General features: G+C 58.4%; 1 protein-coding gene across 1 annotated transcript in view; it reads left to right on the top strand.

Annotated features, from left to right (window-relative positions):
- The window catches only part of PPP2R3B (protein phosphatase 2 regulatory subunit B''beta), a 40,949-nt gene extending 21,768 nt beyond the window's left edge, over window positions 1–19,181 (top strand). The window contains exons 3-13 of the mRNA XM_027533943.1: window positions 8,418–8,521; window positions 8,791–8,893; window positions 9,836–9,910; window positions 11,196–11,282; window positions 11,713–11,869; window positions 15,531–15,579; window positions 16,188–16,277; window positions 16,607–16,782; window positions 17,520–17,638; window positions 17,741–17,847; window positions 18,520–19,181. Of these exons, the coding sequence (XP_027389744.1) occupies window positions 8,418–8,521; window positions 8,791–8,893; window positions 9,836–9,910; window positions 11,196–11,282; window positions 11,713–11,869; window positions 15,531–15,579; window positions 16,188–16,277; window positions 16,607–16,782; window positions 17,520–17,638; window positions 17,741–17,847; window positions 18,520–18,670 (1,218 nt within the window). The 3' untranslated portion in view covers window positions 18,671–19,181. The remainder of the gene's footprint in view (window positions 1–8,417; window positions 8,522–8,790; window positions 8,894–9,835; window positions 9,911–11,195; window positions 11,283–11,712; window positions 11,870–15,530; window positions 15,580–16,187; window positions 16,278–16,606; window positions 16,783–17,519; window positions 17,639–17,740; window positions 17,848–18,519) is intronic.
- Window positions 19,182–21,194: the final 2,013 nt, after the last annotated feature.

Below are 21,194 nucleotides of genomic sequence, written 5' to 3'. Positions count from 1 at the left end.
ATAGATAGCTTTTGTTATGTTGAGATGTGTTGACTCTGCACTCACTTTCGTGAGAGTGTCTGTCATGAATGGATGTTGAACAGCACTTTTGGACTTGGTTGACACGGTGTGTCTCATTGATTGATTGGCGTATGTCAAACCATCCTTGTGCACTTGGGGTGAATCCCGCTTGGTCATGGTGTATGATCTTTTTTATGTGTTGTTGGATTCGGTTTGCCAGTATTTTGTTGATAATTTTTGCATCTGTATTTATCAAAGATGTTGGCCTGTAATTTTCTTTTTCGGTAGTGTTGGTTTTGGTATTTGGGTGATGTTTGCTTGTCTTTGAGAGTATTCCCTCCTCTTCAATCTTCGAAGCAGTTTGAGAAGGATCAGTAAGAGTTCTTCTTTGTGTGTTTCTAGATTTAGCTGGTGAAACCATCTGGTAGTGGGTTTTTGTTTGTACAGAGCTTTCTGATGGCAGATTCTATTTCACTTCCAATGGTCTCTTTGTTCGAGTTACTGTTTCTTTGAGATTCCGTTTTGGGGGCTGTGTGTTCCTGGAAAGCTGTCCTTTTCTTCTCGGTTGTTGGATTGCTTGGCACATAAGTCTTCACACTGTTCTCTTACAGATTTCTTGTATTTCTGTGATATTTGTTGATATTTTTCCTTTTTCATTTCTTATTTTCTTTGGATTTGCTCTCTCTTCTTGGTGAGCCTGGTCAAAGGTTGGTCAATTTTGTGTACTCTTTCAGAGAATCAGTTCTTGGTCTATTGTATTTTTTTTATCTCTATCTTATTTATTTATTTTCTGTCAATGGTAATAGTAACAGATTTTATTTTCTTGGACTCCAAAATCACTGTGGACAGTGAGTGCAGCCTTGAAATTAAAAGACGCCTGCTCCTTGGAAGAAAAACAAAGACAAACCTAGACAGCGAATTAAAACACAGACACGCTACTTTGCCGACAAAAGTCCGTCTAGACAAAGCTTTGGTTTTCCTGGTAGTCCTGTATGGATGTGAGTTGGACCATAAAGAAGGCTGAGCACCGAAGAATTGATGCTTTTGAACTGTGGTGTTGGAGAAGACTCTTGAGAGTCCCTTGAACAGCAAGGGGATCAAAGCAGTGAATACTAAAGGAAATCAGTCCTGAATACTCACTGGAAGGACTGATGCTGAAGGTGAAACTCCAATCCTTTGGCTACCTGATGCGAATAGCCGACTCATTAGAAAAGATCTTGATGCTGGGAGTGATTGAGGGCGGGAGGAGAAGGGGACGACAGAGGATGAGATGGTTGGATGGCATCACAGACTCACTGGACATGAACTTGGGCAAACTCTGGGAGATAGTGAAGGACAGGAAAGCCTGCAGTTCATGGGATCGCAGAGTTGGACGTGACTGGGCAACTGAACAACAAAGAGTTGATTTACAGTGTGTGTGAGCAGAGGGAGTCAGGCATCCTTAGACAGGCATCCACTCTTTTTCAGATTCTTTTCCCATTTGATTATCACACAGTACTGAGTAGAGTCCGTGTGCTACGTACAGTAGGTCCTTGTCGATTGTCTGTTTTATATATCAGCAGTGTGTATGTGTTACTCCCAAGCCCCTGTTTTATCCCTTCCCCTTTGGGTCCTTGTTGATTCTCTATTGTATATATCAGCAGTGTGTGTATGGAGGAGGAAAGGGCAGCCCACTCCAGTGGTCTTGCCTGGAGAATCCCAGGGACGGCGGAGCCTGGTGGGCTGCCGCCTATGGGGTCGCACGGAGTCGGACACGACTGAAGCGAATTAGCAGCAGCCGCAGCAGCAGTCAGTTATGTTGAATGTCTTTTCACGTGCTTTTGGCCATCTGTACTGTCTTCTTTGGAGAAATGCCTGTTCAGCTCTGCTGACCATCTTATTTCATGTTTCTTCTTTATTTGACTGGGCCATGTTGTGCCATGTGGGTGAAGCTCTCTGGTGGTAGTAAAGCCACTCGTTCATTCGTGTCCAGCCCCACGCAATCCCATGGACTGTAGCCAGCCAGGCTCCTCTGTCCATGGAAGTTTCCAGGCAAGAATACTGCAGTGGGTTTCCATTTCATTCTCCAGAGCTCTTCTGACCATATTTTGATTGGATTTAAAAAATATATGTATTTATTTATTTGGGGCTTCCAGGATGGCGCTAGTGGTAAAGAATCCGCCTTCAGTGCAGGAGACTGGGTTTGATCAGCGAGTCGGGAAGATCCCATGGAGTAGGGTTTGGCAGCCCACTCCAGTATTCTTGCCTGGGAAATCCCACGGACAGAGGAGTCTGGTGGGCTGTGGTCCATGGGGTCGCAAAGAGTTGGACACAACTGAAGCGATGTGTTTGTTTATTTGGCTGTACACGACTGAAGTGACTGAGCGCACGTTTGTTATTTCCTCGGTCATACTGGGTCTTGGTTGAAGCATCAGGATCTTTGATACTGGTGGACTGAGGCGCTAGTGTCAGCACGTGGGATCCAGTTTCCTGATCAGGGAGTAATCCCAGGCCGCCTTTGGGAACATGGAGTCTTAGCCACTGGCTCAGCGGGGAAGTCCCTTGGGTTGTTTTTTCATATTGAACTGTTTGTATATACAAACAGGAGCTCTTTGTACAAGCACAAGCTATTAGTATATTTTGTAGATCAATTGCTTGTTGGTTGCATCGTTTGCAAACATTTTCTCCCATTCTGTCTTTTCATTTTGTTTATGGTTTCCTTTGCTGTGCAAACGCTTGTATGTTTCATCAGATCCCGTTTGTTTATTTTTTGTTTTTGTTTCTATTACTCTGAGAGTTAGGTCCAGAAAGGTATTTTGTGATTGATGTCAGAGAGTGTTCTGCCTGTGTTTTCCTCTAGGAGTTTTGTAGTGTCGGGTCTCATGTTTAGCTCTTTCATCCATTTGGAGTTTTCTTTTGTGTATGCTGTTAGGGTGTGTTCTGCTTTCCTTCTTTGGCCTGTAACTCTCCAGTTTTCCCGGCACCACGTATTGAAAAGGCTGCCTTCTGCATCCTGCGTTCTTGCCCCCGTGTCATAGATTATTGATCCTAGGTGCGTGGGTCTCTCTCTCGGCTCTCTGTCTTGTCCCATCCTGTCTGTCTGGGCTTTCTGTCTGGCGCGTGGGTCTCTCTCTGGGCTCTCTGTCTTGCTCCATCGTGTCTTCGTCTGTTTTATGCCAGTCCCACACTGTTTTCACGTCATAGTACCGCACTTTTTGACATCACTGACTCAGTGGACACGAGATTGCGTAAGCTCCGGGGGATGGTGAAGGACAGGGAGGCCTGGCGTGCTGCAGGCCACGAGGTCGCAAAGAGTCGGGCAGGACTGAGCGACTGAACAACAACAAATACAATTTTGAGTACTGTAGCTTTCTAGTCTAAAGCCATGACTCCTCCAGCTCAGTTTTTTCTCAAGATTGCTTTGGCTATTTGGGGTCTTTTATGTCTCCATACAGATTTTTAAAGTTTTTGTTCTAGTTCTGTGAAAAATGTCACCAGTTAATTTGATAGCAGTTGCACCGAATCTGTAGATTACCTTGGGCTGTAGAGTCATTTTGACAATATTCTTCTAATACAAGAATGTCAGATCTGTATGTGTGGCCATTTTTATTTGTAGGGTTATTTATTTCTGATTCATTTTGACTAGTCTAGAGATTCACTTCTCTTTTTTCAGATAAGCGTCCGTCAGCTTCGTAGAGTACTTCAGTTTTTTGCTTACCTGTTTCATCAGTCTCTGCTCACATCTTTATTGTTTTCTTACACATTTGTCTATTGTCAGTTTTTCTTAGATTCTTGAATCAAACAATTAATTTTGTTTTTCAGTCAGATTTATTGAGATATAATGGGCACAGAGTAAAATTTCCCCACCGTAAGTACACAGTTTTCCACAGTGTCAGTGTCTGCCCCTGGGATCCATCTCTTCACTGTTATAGATAGTGCTGCTGTGAACGCTGGGGGCATGAATCTTTGAATTTCAGTTTTCATCTTTTCCAGATAACATGGTCAGGAGTGGGGCTGTTGGATAACACGGTGATTCAATTTTTGGATTTATATAGGGAGCGCTATAGGCTTCCCAGGTGGCTCCGTGGTAAAGAACCCGCCTGCCAGTGCAGGAGACGTGGGTTAGATCCCTGGGTTGGCAGGATGCCCTGAAGCAGGCAACGGCAGCCCTCCTCAGTATTCTTGCCCGGAGGCTTCCATGGACAGAGGAGTCCAGCAGGCTACAGTCCATGGGGTTGCGCAGAGTCAGACATGAGTTAGTGACTGAATAACAGAGGGGACACCAGGATGTCTCACGCGCCCCCTCTTGCTCCAGGTCCCCTCCCCGTGTTGCTGACCAGGCTTCCTGGACTCCTTGATCGGTGGTCGGGCCCGAGGGCCTGGCTGGGGCGTGTGCCCCCACCTTGGCAGGGCTGTGTGCAGGGGTCAGTGGGGCAGGATGGGCCTCTGCTCCCAGCTCCCCAGAAGGGCCGCTGGGCTGGCCTTTGTGTCTTGGCAGCAGTGCTCCGCCCCTCTGCTGCGTGCAGTTCTTTGTAGCCCCGTATGGTCTCTCTGTGTCTGCTCCTCCAGACGGCCTTTGTCCCGGGCCCCACGCACCCTACTCCCGGGCCTTCTGCTGCCGTTGTTTCGCTTGGTCAAGAATGTCACGGGGGACCCGTGGGGGCTGTCTCTGGTTTCTGGGCACACCTGTGGTATTTGTCCCCAGCGTTTACTGCCGAGTGGCCTCCTGTGCGCGCGTGTCCCTCGGTGTGTGTTTACCGGTGCGTGAATGTTTGGGCCTTCCCAGTGCCGTCTCGTGCATAGAACCGCTGTTTACGTTTGTGTTCCCAGGATTCCAGCGAAGGCTCTGCATCTACCTGAGGTAAGGAATGCCTGTTGAATTGGTGGGTCATCTGCTGGCAGTATGTTTAATTTAACATGAAGTACAAGGCCATCTTCCGGTGTGCCTGTCTTGGGCACGTATAGCGAGCAATGAGACGCCGGCTCTTGGTGTCTGCGGTTTTCAGCCTCACTGGGGTGTGTGTGTGTGCGTGTGTGCATGATGAGGTCACACTGGGATGTGTGGGTGTCTGTTTGTGTGTGTGCTGAGGTCATACTGGCGTGTCTGTGTGTGTGTGTCTGTGTGCTGAGGTCACACTGGTGTGTGTGTGTGTGTGTCTTTGTGTGCTGAGGTCACACTGGGGTGTGTGTCTTTGTGTGCTGAGGTCACACTGGGGTGTGTGTGTGTGTCTTTGTATGCTGAGGTCACACTGGGATGTGTGAGTGCTGTGTGTGTGTGTGTGCGTGCTGAGGTCACACTGGCGTGTCTGTGTGCTGAGGTCAGACTGGGGTGTGTGTGTGTGCACGCTGAGATCACACTGGGGTGTGTGTGTGCGCATGCTGAGGTCACATTGGGGGGGTGTGTGTGCACGCTGAGGTCACACTGGGGGGATGTGTGTGTGCACGCTGAGGTCACACTGGGATGTGTGTGTGTGTCTGTGTGTGTGTGTCTGGGTGCTGAAGTCGCTTACTCTAGCTTCTCGTCTCGTTTCTGTAACGGCTAGGTTCAGTCTCTGATGGTGTATGTGTTTCTTGTCGGCATCTTTCCCTTTTTTGGGCGCTGTCTTGGGGACAATGACGTGAGCTGAGCAGTAGGTATTTACTGTGGACAGCTTCATCCCCTTTGGGGGTGTGCGTGTCTCCGTGAAACTGTCCACCCGTCAGATCAGAAGCGTTGCTGGCAAACCCCCAACTCACTATTGGTCCAGCCCAGTCCAGCCAGGCCCCCCTGGGCACTTTCTGTCACTGGATTGGTTAGTTCAGTAGCACCTCACCTGTGTAGAATCACAGCGGGCACTTGTTCTGGCTGCACAGTTCTAATGACGCACAGCACTGAGCATCTGTGTGCGTACCATTTGTGTCATTTATACCTTGTTTGACGCCATGTGTGTTCAGATCGTTTGCCCGTCAAGCACCCAGTGTTCCTTAGTGTTGAGGTCCACGTGTCTTGTGTGTTCTCCAGATGCGAGCACTGGTCAGAGGTCCTTGTCCCAGCGGTTTTTCCAGTCTTCCCTTGCCTTTCCACTCTTCTGTCAGCCTCTGGAATTACAGATGGTTTTAGTTTACATCCTGCCTGGTCCTCAGATTCTTTATTTTGTGGTTTACGTATTTCTGTCCTTGATAGAAAGTGTAGGCCATGAGCATTTTCTCTTGTGTTTTCCTCTGTAAGTTGGGGTGGTAAACTCTTCTGTTCAGGTACGAACTGTGCTCGTAGCGGGGTGATTGCCTGCATGGGGCAGGAAGAAGGGGCACTTCTGCACATGGTGCCGAGCGGCTTCTCACCCGTTCAGCAGCCCCCTCCTCCAACACCCACTTGCCTTGGCACCTTCTGCAGCCATGTAGGAGTCGCGCCCTGGACGCTCTTGCATGTGGGCAACGGGTCATCTCTAGAGCCGGGCAGGGCGATCCTACCCCAGGATCCGGACACTCCTGGCCCCTGCCTACCCCACCACCATCCTCACTGTGGTGCTCTGTTCTCTCCTCAGTGCTGACCCCTCCCCGTGCTCACTATGGTGCTCACTCCTCAGTGCTGACCCCTCCTTGTGCTCACTGTGGTGCTCCCTCCTCAGTGCTGACCCCTCCCCATGCTCACTGTGGTGCTCCCTACTCAGCGCTGACCCCTCCCCGTGCTCACTGTGGTGCTCTCCCCTCATCTGTGCTGACCCCTCCCCGTGCTCACTGTGGTGCTCTCCCCTCATCTGTGCTGACCCCTCCCCGTGCTCACTGTGGAGCTCCCTGCTCAGTGCTGACCCCTCTCCGTCCTCACTGTGGTGCTCCGTCCTCAGTGCTTACCCTTCCCATCTTCACTGTGGTGCTCCCTCCTCAGTGCTGACCCCTCTCCATGCTTACTGTGGTGCTCCCTCCTCAGCACTGACCCCTCCTCGTCCTCACTGTGGTGCTCCCTCTTCAGCGCTGACCCCTCCCCATGCTCACTGTGGTGCTCCCTCCTCAGTGCTGACCCTCCCCGTCCTCACTGTGGTGCTCCCTCCTCAGTGCTGACCCTTCCTGTCCTCACTGCATGTCTTCCCTGCTCTCACACTCTCCCCATGGCTGTGGCCGGGTCTCTGTGGATGCAGACTGGGGCTGCGGGAACAGCGTCAGGCTGCCCTGCCTCGTGTGCTGATTGGGTTTGTGAGATGCTGGCTGGGATGCGCACTGGTGCTGCGGGAACAGCCTTGGTGCAGGGCACCCCCTCCCTGGTCGCCGGTGGGAGCCACAAGTCCTCTTGTGGCCAGTGTCTGGGTCTGCTCTCAAGATCGTCACGCGGTCGTGTCTGCTGGGATCTGCTTACGTGTTTCCTCCACGTCTCCCTCTGCAGTCCTGACCCCGTTCATGCTCTTTGCTTGCGGGGCCCATCAGTGCACAGCTCGTGGGCCTGAGTGGGGTCACCCTGAGCCGTTCACTGAGCTGTTTGCCTTTTTTCTGTTGTTCTTGTTCAGTCGGTCAGGGCTGTCTGACTTTGCAACCCCATGGAATATAGCCCGCCAGGTTCCTCTGTCCGTGGGATTCTCCAGGCAGGGATGGTAGAGTGGATTCCCGTTTCTCTCTCCATGGGATCTTACTCCAGGAGTCGAACCTGGGTCTGGGGGGAGTGTTCCCATCTATTTTGGACTCTGCTGGTTTTGCCCGCATGAGTTGGGTGTCTGCAGGACTGTTGGTAAAGGTGTTCACGTCTGCTGGTGTCTGTCCCAGGATTTGACCAAAGTGTTGAGGGCGAAACTTAAGCCCATCTGCAGTCTTGCCACCAGGAAATAAAGCAGTCAGAGCGTCTCCGTTGTTTCCATTCCTCTTCAATGCCTTCTGTTGTTGTTCAGTCGTTCAGTCACGTCCGACTGTTTGTGACCCCATGGACTGCAGTATGTCTTCCCTGTCCATCCCCAACCCCAGAGTTTGCTCAAACCCACGTCCATCGAGTCGGTGATGCCATCCAACCATCTCATCCTCTGTCGTCCCCTTCTCCTCCCGCCTTCAGTCTTTGCCAGCATCAGGGTCTTGAAAGCTGTGACTCTGAGCGATGTGGTCACTGTGACCCCTGAGATGTGCGGTGTTGCAGAAGCGTCCTTGTGTCCCGAGTATTTCACGGTCTCCTCTGTCATTTATGCTCTCCTCATGGGTCATGAGATGCTGAGACTCTGGCGTTAGGGGTGTGTTCACCTCCCCTGTCCCGGTTGCTGACTGTCAGGCTCTGGTCGGGGGACGAGGTGCACAGCGCATCCTCAGGAGCAGTGTCTGTGTCCCCATCACCCGTGTGACTGAGGGCGAGGGGCTGCCGTGTCCTTAGAGACACGCTGGGCTGTGTGGGGCGCGCCGTCTGCACACAGCGGCTCTCCCTGCCTCGTTGGGGTCGGGCCGCCGTGGGGGCCAGGACGAGCTCACCCATGTCCCTGCCCCTCCCGCAGGCCTGTGGCTGCCCGCTCTACTGGAAAGGACCGCTCTTCTGCAGTGCTGGCGGTGAGCGCACCGGCTCTGTGTCTGTCCACAAGTTCGTCGCCATGTGGAGAAAGTGAGTCCCGAGAGGGGGGTGTCCCCAGCTGTCCCCCACCCTGGCTGGTACTCCTGTGGCCGGGACCGTCACTCTGGGGGAGACCTGCCTGCGGGTCCCGGCAGCTAGGACAGTCACATCTGGGGGTTCCCGGCGGCCGGGACGGTCACGTCTAGGGGAGACTGTGCCTGGGGCTCCCGGCACAGCTGCCATGTACCTCCTGGGGCCCGAGTCTGGGCAGGGGCCTGTGGACGCGCAGGGGGTCAGTGGGGGTGTGCTCTGTCGCTCAGGGTCCTGCAGAACTGTCATGATGACGCCGCCAAATTCGTGCACCTGCTCGTGAGCCCCGGCTGCAGCTACCTGGTGCAGGAGGACTTCGTGCCCTTCCTGCAGGTGCGTGCCCGCCGCCCACTCCGTGCCCCTCTCCCGTGTGTCCTGCTGTGCACTGCACATGCCGCCGTCCATGTGTCACTGCCTTGCGCAGTGCACACCCCCATCTGCACCTGCCCACCACACGCATGTCCTGTCTCTGCTGCACACCCCCCCCCCCGCTTCACAGGCGCATCCCTATTCTACACCTGCGTGTGGGAGCCTGGCTCTCTGCCCCTGGGGGCCGCCTCTGCTGTCTGGGAGCCTGGCTCTGTGCCCTCGGGGGGCCGCCTCCACGGGCTGGCCCCGTGCAGCCCCTCAGGGGCCGTATGAGCAGTGGGATGGAGTGGACAGCTCCACCCCTGAGCCTGGGCGCCTGGACTCAGACGGGCACCGGGCCGTTCAGTGCCAGGCTGTCACAGACCGGGTCAGGGTTTGCAGGATGCTCATTCCAAATGCCTTTCTGCTTCCTTTAGCACAGTTTGTTCAGGACTTCATGCTCCATTTTCTGGAGGAGAATTTAAAGTGATGGTTGGCTACCTGTACGTTCCACTTAAAACATGGAACAGGCAAAGTTAGGCAGAGGGCGTGAGTGAGAGCCGTTTAAAGGGCTCCCGGGACTCTAGTCCTTCATCACACAAGGACGTGTCACATGCTCCTTCTCAGAGTGTGGGGTGCCCTTACACGCTGGTGTGTGCGTGTTCATATGTGTCAGGTCACCCTTGGTCGTGAGAGGCCGTGACAGCCACCTCCGCTCAGAGCTCCGTCCTTCCTCAGACACGGCCCGACAGTACAGTCTTGCTCTGACGTGATTTCATATACCTGTGTGTTCGAGGGGACTCCACGGGGGCGGCTCCGGGCCTGCCTGTGCGACCCTGGGGTTCTGGTGGACACATGGGTTCTCGGCCCTGGGGACTGTGGGCGGTCCCGTGGCGTGTCCCAGGGCTGGGTGCTGTCCCCCTGCAGGACGTGGTGAACACGCATCCCGGCCTGGCGTTCCTGAAGGAGGCGGCCGAGTTCCATTCCCGCTACATCACCACGGTGAGTGCAGTGTCCGTGGCCCTCACTCCCCACTCTGTCACCAGGCTCAGGTGTCTGTGGTCCTTTTCTCTGGGGCTCGGGAGAGGTGAGCAGTGTGGCCCACATGGGCCCCACGCAGGGCATGTCGCCGAGCCCCAGGGTCGGATGGGGCGCAGGTCCTGGCAGGTGAGGGCATGTCCAGAGACCCTACCCTCTACCTCCCGGGCAGCAGGGTTTCAGGTTCTGAGCATCAGGCCCGGGTGCTCTGCGTGGGGCGTGGGCCCCGCCTGGGGACACGGACCTGCAGCCCAGGCCCCGCCCCTGCCCTGGGCCGGGGTCACCTGGGGGGAAGGGCTCTTGCCCACACACATGGCCTGGCTCTCGGTGCAGGTGGGTGGTGGGCAGCCCCTGGAAACACGGGCTGGGAGCACTCTTGTCCTGCAGCACAGAGTGCACACGTGTGGGTGGGGCGGACACGCAGTGGGAGGGGACGCGGGCGGGGCGGGGTGGGGGTGTGGGCACCTGTGCAGCTCCTGTGCCCGTGGTTCCCAGGCCCGCCTCACGCATACACCGTGCCACTCTGCTCCCTGACTAGCAGTGACCGTCCAAGCTGAGGCTGCTTCCAGCCACACTGACCGCGGGCCGGAGACACTGCTGCATGCCGAGGGCTCCTAAACACACAGGGGACGGGGTGGCGGCTGTCCTAGGGGACGGGACAGCCTACAGCGGGGTGGGTAGGGGCCGTCTCACAGGAGCAGGGGAGGGGACATCGTGGATGGGGACAGAGAGAGGGCGCCCTGGGTGGGGACGGGAGGGGGAGGGGGACAGGGGAGGGGGCGTCCTGTCCCAAGGCACTGCCGTCCGGACCAGGGGGCCCTGTGCCCTGCCGGGCCTCCGTTTGCAGGGGCGGGGGGCACTCTCTCGGCTTCGAGCTCATGCTCTTCTCCCGGCGGTTGGTCAGGTGCTCGCGGAAGGGCCGGAGCCGAGCTTTAGGCCGCGCTGTGTGGGCTGCCGGCCCCTGTGCTGCTGTCCCCGCCCCATCCAGCTCGAAGGCGGCCGAGGGCAGCTCCCGCTGTACTGGGTCACCCTGGGATCCAGCGGGCCTCCTTCCCGACCCTCTGCCGTGTGCGGGGCGGCCGCCCTCTGCTGGCGGCTCGTGGTCCTGCAGCACACCGTCCCAAGTCCCTGGGGAGGCCACCCAGGGGGTCACCGGGCAGCCTGGCACGCTCACACGTGGGCCTCCCGTGGAGCCCTGCAGCGCCCACATCACTGTGCAGGGCTGACGTGCCCCGTCTGTGCCCCGCAGGTTATCCAGAGGATCTTCTACACCGTCAACCGGTCCTGGTCGGGCAGGATCACGTGCGCCGAGCTGCGGAGGAGCACGTTCCTGCAGGTGCGCGCTATGGTCTCAGGATGGGGACAGTGACCCCTCCTCCACCCGCCCGTCGTCCCCCCCCCCCCCCCACCCAGGCACGCCCCCGCCCCTCCCCGTCCATCCGTCCCCCCTCCCACACGTCCCCCCACCCGCCCACCCGTCCATCCCTCTGTTCATCAGTTACCTCCCACCCTGTAGTCTATCCGCACGGAACCGACCCTCCATCCTCCTCTCCTCCCCCATCCCCCACCTTCTCCCCTCCGTGTCTGTGACCCTGGCCTGACCCCGGTGCACCCCTGACCCGGTTGCCCCTCCCGGCCCTCACACGGCCTTGCCCTGCTCTGACCCTGCCTCCCCGACACGGGATCTGGGCCCATCCTCACTGGACGGCCTGTTTGCACTCCGTGCCCTGGAGTCCCCACTGGCAGTTCTGTGTTGTGTCCTGCAGAACGTGGCTCTCCTGGAGGAGGAGGCAGACATCAACCAGCTGACGGAGTTCTTCTCCTACGAGCACTTCTACGTCATCTACTGCAAGTTCTGGGAGCTGGACACGGACCACGACCTGCTCATTGATGCGCAGGACCTGGCCCGACACAACGATCATGGTGAGCGCTCCCCCTGCCGGGGGTGGGGCAGGGCCGGGACTCCGCCGGAGCGGGTGCTACATGGGGGCTCCTGGTCTCCGGAGAGAGGCCGCGGCTGCCCCCATGCCACCCGACCCCTCACCCTCGGGGCCTGACCTGGACTCCCGCCGGACCTGCTGCGGGACACAGGAGACAGGTATACACTCACGGCATGGCGTTGGGGGCGCCCTCAGGCTGGCGTGGACGGGGAGATGTCCAGCACTTGGTGGCTCCCCCTCGGAGCCCTTTTCATTCCCCAACTCTTCCCACCCCCGGTCTCCTCTGTGTCCCTCAGAAGGGGGGGTCACGCCTGCCACCATCTCAGGCTGGGTCCCCTGATGGGCTCGGTGGGGGCCAGTCCACGGGTCAGCACTGGGCTCACAGCACCTGTCCCCGCAGGGGAGACGCCTGTTCCCACAGGGCTCTGTGTCGCCCTTCCTGCCGTGTTGCTGGTGCTGCCTGCTGCCAGGCCCTCTAGCGCCTGCCTGTGGGGGCACGGTGCCATCTGGACACCAAGTCCCAGCCCAGGGCCCTGTGGCCGTGACGGGTGGGCTGGCGGCGTCAGGCCTGGATTCGGCCTGTTGAGAACAGCAGAGACACGTTTCCTAGGGAGGTTTAGATTCCATCCTCTGGGTTTGACCCCAGAGCCTTTGTCTGTCCTCACGACATAGAGGCTGGAAAAGCTAAAACCCAGCCTCCCTGAATTTTAGGAGCAGCAGTGAGGAAGCCTGTATAAATGCTTTTTAAAAATTTATTACTTTTTTAATTGAAGGATAATTGCTTTACAAAATTGTGTTGGTTTCTCCCAAACCTCAAGGTGAGTCAGCCATAGGTACACACATGTCCCCTCCCACCCCTCTAGGTTCTCACAGAACCCTGGTTTGAGTTCCCTGCACCTCCCTTTACAAGAAACCAAACCTTCAGGGTACGCAAAATGGGCTAAAATTTACCTGTGTGGTGGATTTTTAGTTTTGTCAACTATTTCTTTAAAACTGTAGGTTTTGATGTGATGGGTTGTCAGGTAATTGCAGCCGTGAGCGTGTTTCTGAATTCTCTGGGCATTCATTTGTTTGTGGTCAGTGTGGCCTGGATGGGCCTCCGAGGTCAGTCCCCCAGGCCAGCCGTCTACTCCCTGAATCCCTCAGGCTGGTCCCCCAAGGGCCCCGCGATCCTGGTGTATGGACGCCTGAGTGTGCGTGGGTTCCTCTCAGTTCCACTGTTGGTCTCGACTCTGACCCCCGCTGTGAGATCAGCACAGGCCTTGGTGGCCAGGATGCACTCATCAGGCCCTGAGGCACCCACCTTGTGGTCCAGGGCTGGTTGCCACGTCCCCAAGGCCTTCTGTCCACCTGTGTGGTTCTCACGTCCGGTGGCTCTCGTCAGCCGCTTTTGGGGGTCTGTCACCAAACAGGGCCGCTTGCTGGGGTCTTCATGGCCTCGTTTGTCCTGGGGACACTAGTGACCCTGGGACACGGGGGTCTTGCTGGCTGGGACAGGACATGGGGTGGTTTCAAGTACAGTCCCCGGCGTGCCCATAGGCTGTATCAGTGTGGGTTTTGCATGGGCTCGCCCTCCTGTGTGGAGAGGAGCGGGCCGGGGTGGAGCTGACCGTCCCGAGTGGTTTTTCTGCCGTCATCTTGCCAGGTGTGGGAGTGCATCTGAGTCAGCTGTCCTGGTTCCCTGGGGCTGTTCTCATGTGCGTGGGGGGGCCCTCAAACAGGAAGTTATCCTCCCAGTTGTGACACCGGAGATTCTAAATGAACTTGTTTATGAAGGCCCGAGACCCACGAGGGCCTTGAGGGTTACCTGAGGCAACTGTAACAGATGACCACAGATGGGGGCTCAACACCCGTCCTCCCCCAGCCCTGGGGACCACACATCTGAGGTCAGGGGTTCCCAGGGCTGGGCTCCCTGCAGAGGCTCCAGAGGAGGGTCCTTCCCGTCTCTTCCGGCTTCTGGGGGCTCCGGGCGTCCGTCCCTGGGCTGGTGGCCGCCTCCCTCCCGTCTCTGCCTCCGTCTCCACGTGCCTTCTCCTGTGTCCGTGTCTCCCTTCTGTGTCTTATAAGGACCCTGTCCCTGGGTTTAGGGCCATCCCCATCCAGGAGGGCCCCATCTCAGACCTTCACTATCACCTCTGCAGAGACCCTGTTTTCACATAAGATCCAGTTCCCACGCCAGGAGGCAGGATGTGGATGTATCTCTTTGGAAAACCCCGTTCAGCAGCTGACACCATCCAGTTGTTCCTCTCAGAGTAGACTTTCATTGAGCCAGGATGAATGGGGAGGAAAGGACGTTTTGTCTGTATTTCCCCATTTTTTTGTGGTTACTTGCCTAAGTAGGGGCTGAAAAGTGTCCCCAAGATTAATATACTTGAGTTGTGATCCCTGAGATTTCAGGAGGTGCTGTGTTTGGACATGGTCTTTAAACAGGGGCTGAAGGTGAAATGAGGTCACTAGGCTGGTTCTGATCCCACAGGACTGGGGTCGTGATGAGAAGGGGAGGTCGGGACACAGATGCACACAGGGGCGAGCATGTGAGGACTCGGGGAGGAGACGCCGTCCACACACACAGGAGGGACCAACCCTGCCCACACCTGGGGCTCCGACTCCAGCCTCCAGGACGAGGGGAGGGTCACCATGTGCTGTTTAAGCCACCCCGTGTGTGGTGATCCATCTGACAGCCCCGGCCTTCCACTCTTTCTTCCGTGAACGTGGTTGACATGCATCTGGGTTCTGACCACAAGCGCGTTGTGTTTTTGGAGGCAGAGCCTGTGCAGGAGTGAATGTGCGTCCTGCTGTCCACATTCCACTTGTTCCTGGAGCTCTGGGGCCAGCGCCTCCCTCTGAAACTTGGACTCTGGCTCAGGTCCCTGGACTGGGTGGGTTTCCCCAGAGGCTCAGCTGGTTTAAGAACCTGTCTGCCAGTGCAGGAGATGCAAGAGACTCAGGTTCAATTCCTGGGTTAGGAACATCGCCTGGAGAAGGGAATGGCGACTCACTGCAGTATTCTTGCCTGGAGAATCTCATGGACAGAGGAGCCTGGTGGGCTACAGTCCACGGGGTCGCAGAGAGTCGGACACGACTGACACAACTTGGGACACACCTTTGTTCAGCTGCTCGGTCGTGTCTGACTCTTTGCGACCCCATGGACTGCAGCACGCCAGGCCTTCCTGTCCATCACCATTTCCTGGAGTTTATCCAAACTCATGTCCATTGACTCGGTGATGGCACCAGCCATCTCATCCTCTGTCGCCCCCTTCTCCTCCTGCCTTCAATCTTTCCCAGCATCAGGGAAAGTGAGTCAGCTCTTCGCCTCAGGTGGCCAAAGTATTGGAGTTTCAGCTTCAGCATCAGTCCCTCCAGTGAATATTCCGGGTTGATTTCCTTGAGGATGGGCTGGTTGGATCTCCTTGCAGCCCTTACAGCACACATATACACACACACCGACACACACACACCCAGGACTGGGAAGCAGTGGGCAGTGTCCGAGGAGGCGTGTGCAGGAAATTCAGGCCCCCAGGGTCCCGCCCAGCCAGACCTGGGTCTCCAGGTTCGGCCTGGAGCCCGCCTGGCCACGTCCACAGCCGCCGCGTAGGGCACCAGGACCCCCGAGCGGGACTCACAGCCTGACTCCTCTTTTGCAGCTATTTCCACCAAGATGATTGACCGGATCTTCTCCGGCGCTGTGACGCGGTGCGTGCCAGCAGGCTCCCAGCAGGGCTGGGCTGGCTTTCCCGGAAGCATCCGGCCCTGCCTGTCACTCCTGACCGGGGTGGGGGCGTATTCTGAGGCACCTGAAGTGGTGCCTTGGGAGCATGTGTATAGGGTTTTGGCATATGAGGCCACAGGCAACGGGGATACACGCCATTGTCACAGGAAGTCATGAGTAAGAGAGACACATGTGCTATTCAAAAGGTCATATGTAAAGGACATACACGCCTTTGCCATGTGCAGGCATATGTAAAGGACACGCATGATCATACTTGTGACATCATAAGTTACGGGCACACAAAGCACGCTCTTGGCGTATGATGCCATGCATGAGGGGGACACAGGCCCTGGGCATGCAAGGCTTTGAGGGGGCTCTGAGCTGGGCAGGTTCTTCTGCCCCAATCCTCGTCCCCCCGCCCCCTCCAGCCCTGCGAGACCCTCCCCTGCAGCCACACAGCCTGTCAGGCACCTCCGGGTGGGAACAAATCTGGGACTGGGTCCTTGCAGGGCTCCCGTCATCCCTGGGCGTGGGCAGGGACCCCCGCCTCAGGCTGCTTCTCCCTGACACCGCCCTTATCTCTTGAATCCAGAGGGAAAAAGGTCCAGAAGGAAGGAAAAATCAGCTACGCGGACTTTGTCTGGTTTCTGATCTCCGAGGAGGACAAGAAGACCCCCACCAGGTGGGTGTTGGGGCCCGCGCTCTGTTCAGGCTGTTAGGGCCCTCTCAAGAGGAGCCCAGTGGTCACCCATCGGTGAGGGCACTCCCCGCGGCCCATCCCCGTGAGGTCGTCTCGGAGGGGGTCACACAAGGGTGTGGTCCTGGGAGTGGGGTCTGTCCATGTGCAGATCACCCTGGTCAGAGCGGGTCTGGGTGGACGGCTGTCCTGGCGGACGTGTGACCCTCCTGGCAGCAGCATCAAGTACTGGACCTGGGGGGTGGGGTCACCCTGGTCAGAGCGGGTCTGGGTGGACGGCTGTCCCAGCATATGTCTAACCCTCCCGGCCGCAGCATCGAGTACTGGTTCCGCTGCATGGACTTGGACGGGGACGGGGCGCTGTCCATGTTCGAGCTGGAGTACTTCTACGAGGAGCAGTGCCGGCGGCTGGACAGCATGGCCATCGAGGCCCTGCCCTTCGAGGACTGCCTGTGCCAAATGCTGGACCTGGTGAAGCCCCAGACTGAAGGTGCTGTGTGGGGGCGAGGCCCTGGAAGGGGGATGGCCTGGGGGGGCGCCCAGGGAAGTGGGGCCCCAGAGGGTAGGGGGACACCCAGGGGGTGGAGATGCTCTGGGGAATAGGGTTGCCCCCGGGGTGGGGAGTTTCGGGGGAGAAGGGGCTCAGCCTGGGGGGGTGTGGTGCCCCAGGGAAGTGGGGCACCCGGCAGTGGGAGACACCCCAGGGGAGGGGGACAGCCCGGGGGGATGCCCTTGGGAACTGGGGTGCTCCTGGGGAGGGGGACACCCCAGTGGGTAGGGAGCCCCGGTGCGGACCCCCTGTATACCCCGACAAACCCTTAGGGACACACAGGGCTCTGGTCCTCCAGCCACCCGCCAGGCTTCCTCCACACCGGGAGCACTCCCATGGCCGGGCTGGCGGCAGAGCGCACGGTGCTGTGCTGTAAGGCGTGTGGCTTTGCACACGCGAGGGGCCTGGGTTCCTCGGGGTGCCTGGGAGCCGCGTGTGCTCAGAGCCACCCACGTGTGCTCACGACGTGCCCGTGCATCCATGAGCCGCCCTGCACCCAGGAGCTCCCCACCGCGTGCCAATGAGCCACCTCACAGGCCCATGAGACTCCTCCGCGCTTACCCCGCAGCTGTCCTGAGCGCTCACGCCCCACGCTGCCCACCCGCGCTCCCAGCTGTCCCCTGAAGTCCCCTCCGTGCACCCCCACCCGTGTGCTCACGGCTGCGCCCCTCCCACAGGGAGGATCACGCTGCAAGACCTGAAGCGCTGCAAGCTGGCCAATGTGTTTTTCGACACCTTCTTCAACATCGAGAAGTACCTGGACCACGAGCAGAAAGAGCAGGCATCCCTGCTCAGGGTGAGGGGAGGTGACGGGGGAGGCCGGTGGGGGATGTGCGGGGGTGGGGGCACCGAGCGGCTCCTGGGCGACACCGCACCGTGCTCTGCCTGTCGTCCACAGGAGAGTGACAGTGAGGGCCCCGAGCTGTCCGACTGGGAGCGCTTCGCCGCCGAGGAGTACGACATCCTGGTGGCTGAGGAGGCCGCAGGGGACCCCTGGGAGGACGGGTGAGTGCGGGAAGAATGGGAGGGGGGAGAACCGGGTCCCAGTCGAGGGAAGGCCAGGGACGGGGGCAGGGAAACAGGCTGCCAGCGGGAGCAGTGAGGACGCCACCTCTGGCTGCCACTTCTTGGGGAGGGTTTCCAAGGGACTGCGGCCCTACCGCCGAGGGCAGGCACGCTCTGACTCTGAACCGCTCCTGGTCCTGCCCCAGGTGCCCAGCCTCAGCGCTCTGACTCTGGGAGCTCTTCCTGCTGAGTCAGGCCCTCCCCCAGCCTGCGGAGGGTCCTGCCAGGGCCCCTGTGGGGCACCTACCAGGGTTCCATCTATCCTCCGGGGGTGGCACCCACAGGCCACCAAGGGCCGCAGACCCCACGTAGGGGGACGGGGTGGGGAGCCAGCTGGGCAGCTAAGCTGCTGAGTGCACAGCTGCTCAGTGGGCCTGCCTGTCCTGCCCCCACCTGTCGGGGTGTCGGTGGGGGGGCCACAGCTGCTCAGGGGGCACAGCTGCTCAGTGGGCCCGCCTGTCCTCCCCCACGTGTTGGGGTATTGGGGGTTTGGGGGGGAAAGCTGCTCAGTGGGCCCGCTGTCCTGCCCTGACTTGTCAGGGTGTTGGGGTGCACACAGCTGTTCCATGGGCGCGGAGGGCGGGCGCTGTCCTCATGGGCCCCTCCCCGCAGGTACGAGGCCGAGCTCAGCCCGATGGAGCAGAAGCTGAGCGCCCTGAGGTCACCGCTGGCCCAGAGGCCCTTCCTGGAGGCGCCGGGCAGCCTGGGCGCCGTCGAGCTGTACGAGTACGAGTGTGGGGACGACGACCTGCCGCCCTCGTGACCCGCGGCCCCTCGGGTCCCCGCGGCCTGTGGGTGGGAAACACGGCCGAGCTGCCTTCGGCCTCACCAAGTGCAGTGCGTTTGTCTGTGGTGCGTGCGTCTTTGTTCAGCACAGAAGCGGCTGCAGACGGCCCCGCAGTGCCTCCCCAGCGGGCAGGCGGCCTAGGCCTGCTGCCCCGTCCAGGCGCGTGGAGGCCCCTGTCCGCGGACGGTTCACCCCGGTGGGAACCCGGCGGCGCTGTGGCGAGTCTGCCTGGGCCGTCCCTGCGCTGACCCTGGGCCGGCTGTGTCGGCAGGAACATTCCAGGAGCCCTAGCGCCCGCTGTCCCGCGGGGCCCCTGTGGGGAGGCCGCCCTGGCCAGGGCCAAGGAGCACCCAGGTCAGTGCGGCCCCGCGTTTCTGTGTATGTGTACAAAATGTGTAAAGTTACCTTCTATTTGCTGTGCAGAGCGGTTTAAAGAGTTTTATGAGATCACGTTTGTATTTTGAAATAAAGAATTTAAGGATTTTCAGCCCGAGGCTAACCTTGAGACAAAACGAGGCACAGTAGCTGGGGATCCTGAACGTGGGTCACAGATGGACTCCACACGGACGTGGGGGTCCCCGCAGGGAGACGGCAGGGCATGCAGGCCCCCCGGACGCGGAGCCGCTGGGTGCAGGTCACAGGCTGGGGCCCCAGGCCCGTGCAGCCTGCACTCTGGCCACGGCGGTCCCTGCACGGCCCCGGGCGGCCACCTCTCCCGCGGTCACTTCTGTGCACGACAGGGTGCGAGCCTGCCCTGCAGACACCACACCGTGAGACCAGACGCCCGGGCTCCACTCCGCCCATCTCGGGTCCAGCACCGCTCCGTGCTTCGGCATCAGCCCGAGATTCCAGGGGAGGGTGGGCTCCCATGTGTCCAGTGGAGGTGGCCGAGGAGCATCCCCCCACTAGGCCTTGCGCAGGTCGTCTCAGGTCCTGGCACCGAGCAGACCTCGCGGAGGGTCCCTCCCTCCCGCAGCTGAGCCCCCCCTGACGGACACAGGCGCTCCAAGAGTGGGTGGGGCGGTGAGAGCTGGAGCAGGGGTCCCTCACACCGGACCCCACGGGGCCACGCGGGCCTGTTGTCCTGGCCGTCCCGCCGTCCAGAGGGCGGACTCCACAGCCATGTCTTCCTGGGAAAGGCTCTGGGCGTCCCTGGGAGACGGGCGTGGCCACCATCTCCTCAGAGCTCAGACAGGCCGGGCGTTCCCCTTGGCCGCCGAGTTCCCAGAGGAACCCACTTGTCTCCGGACTCATCCCGCCGAGAGGCGGACGTGGGAGGTCAGCGGAGAGGAGAGGAGGCTCAGAGAACGTGGAGAAAGGAAACCTGGTGAGAACGTGTGGACCCCGGGGGTTAGAGATTGAAGAGATGAGAACCCATCCACCCATTGCAAAAGTAAGACTGAAAAGGCCATCGGGGAAAACGCCTGTGACCAAGGACAGCAAAGTTTCCATCGTGTCAGGAGGTGCGCACAGCGGTCTCCTGACCAGGCTTCTTCCTTTTGTGGGGGGGTGGGGGCGGGTGACAGTGACCAGCAGAGTCCCCCGCCCGCCTTCTACCTGCACATCCAGCCTTCCTCCTCCCCTCCTTCCCTCCTTCCACCCTCCCGTCTGCTCATCCAGACGCCTGCCCCCACTGGCCACCCATTGGTCCATGCGTCCATCCGTACATCTGTGCGGTCAGCCATCCGTATCTATCCATCTGCCCGTCCATGCCTCCCCTTCTACCTGTGTCCATCCATCCATCCTTTCTTCTGTCTGCCCACCTGTGCACCCATTCCTGTGCGTACCTTTCTGTCCATTTACCTGTACAGTGGCCCACGCCTCCATGTAGCTGTCCATCCCACCCAGCCTGCAGTTTATCCGTTTCTCCATCCCCTGCATCCAACAGAAACCCTGGGACCCTATTGGGAAGGCCCACGCGGCATCTGGGACCTCCGAGGGTGGGTGGGGGGTTCAGCTTCGGACACCCATGGCAAAGTTCAGGGCCAGGCCGGATTTGGGAACCCCAGGGCTGCACTCAGGGCCCCCCCACCAAGGCAGGCTCTTGGGTCCCCAAGAAGAGAATGGAGCCCTGGCTGCAGGGTTTGAGGCACTCCAGGGGTAGAATGGGACCCCAAAGCAGGGTTCAGGACGTCTGGGAACCCCAGTAACACTTCCCACACAAGGCAGTCTTGGGCTCTGGGGGTGCAGTCCTAGACTCGGGCTACCCAGGCAGACATCATACTCCCCCGAGTCAGGACACTTCAAGGCCAAATTTGGGGCCTGTGAGCCACACTTGGACATCACCAGATGGTCAACACCGAAATCAGATTGATTATATTCTTTGCAGCCTAAGATGGAGAAGCTCTATATAGTCAGCAAAAACAAGACCAGGAGCTGACTGTGGCTCAAATCATGAACTCCTTATTGCCAAATTCAGACTGAAATTGAAGTAAGTGGAGAAAACCACTAAACCATTTAAGTATGACCTAAATCAAATCCCTTATGACTATACAGTGGA

This window comes from Bos indicus x Bos taurus, chromosome X, assembly GCF_003369695.1.
Source record: "Bos indicus x Bos taurus breed Angus x Brahman F1 hybrid chromosome X, Bos_hybrid_MaternalHap_v2.0, whole genome shotgun sequence".
Classification (NCBI taxonomy): domain Eukaryota; kingdom Metazoa; phylum Chordata; class Mammalia; order Artiodactyla; family Bovidae; genus Bos; species Bos indicus x Bos taurus.
Note: the sequence above shows the minus strand (reverse complement) of the source record. Positions and strands in the feature narration are given on the sequence as shown.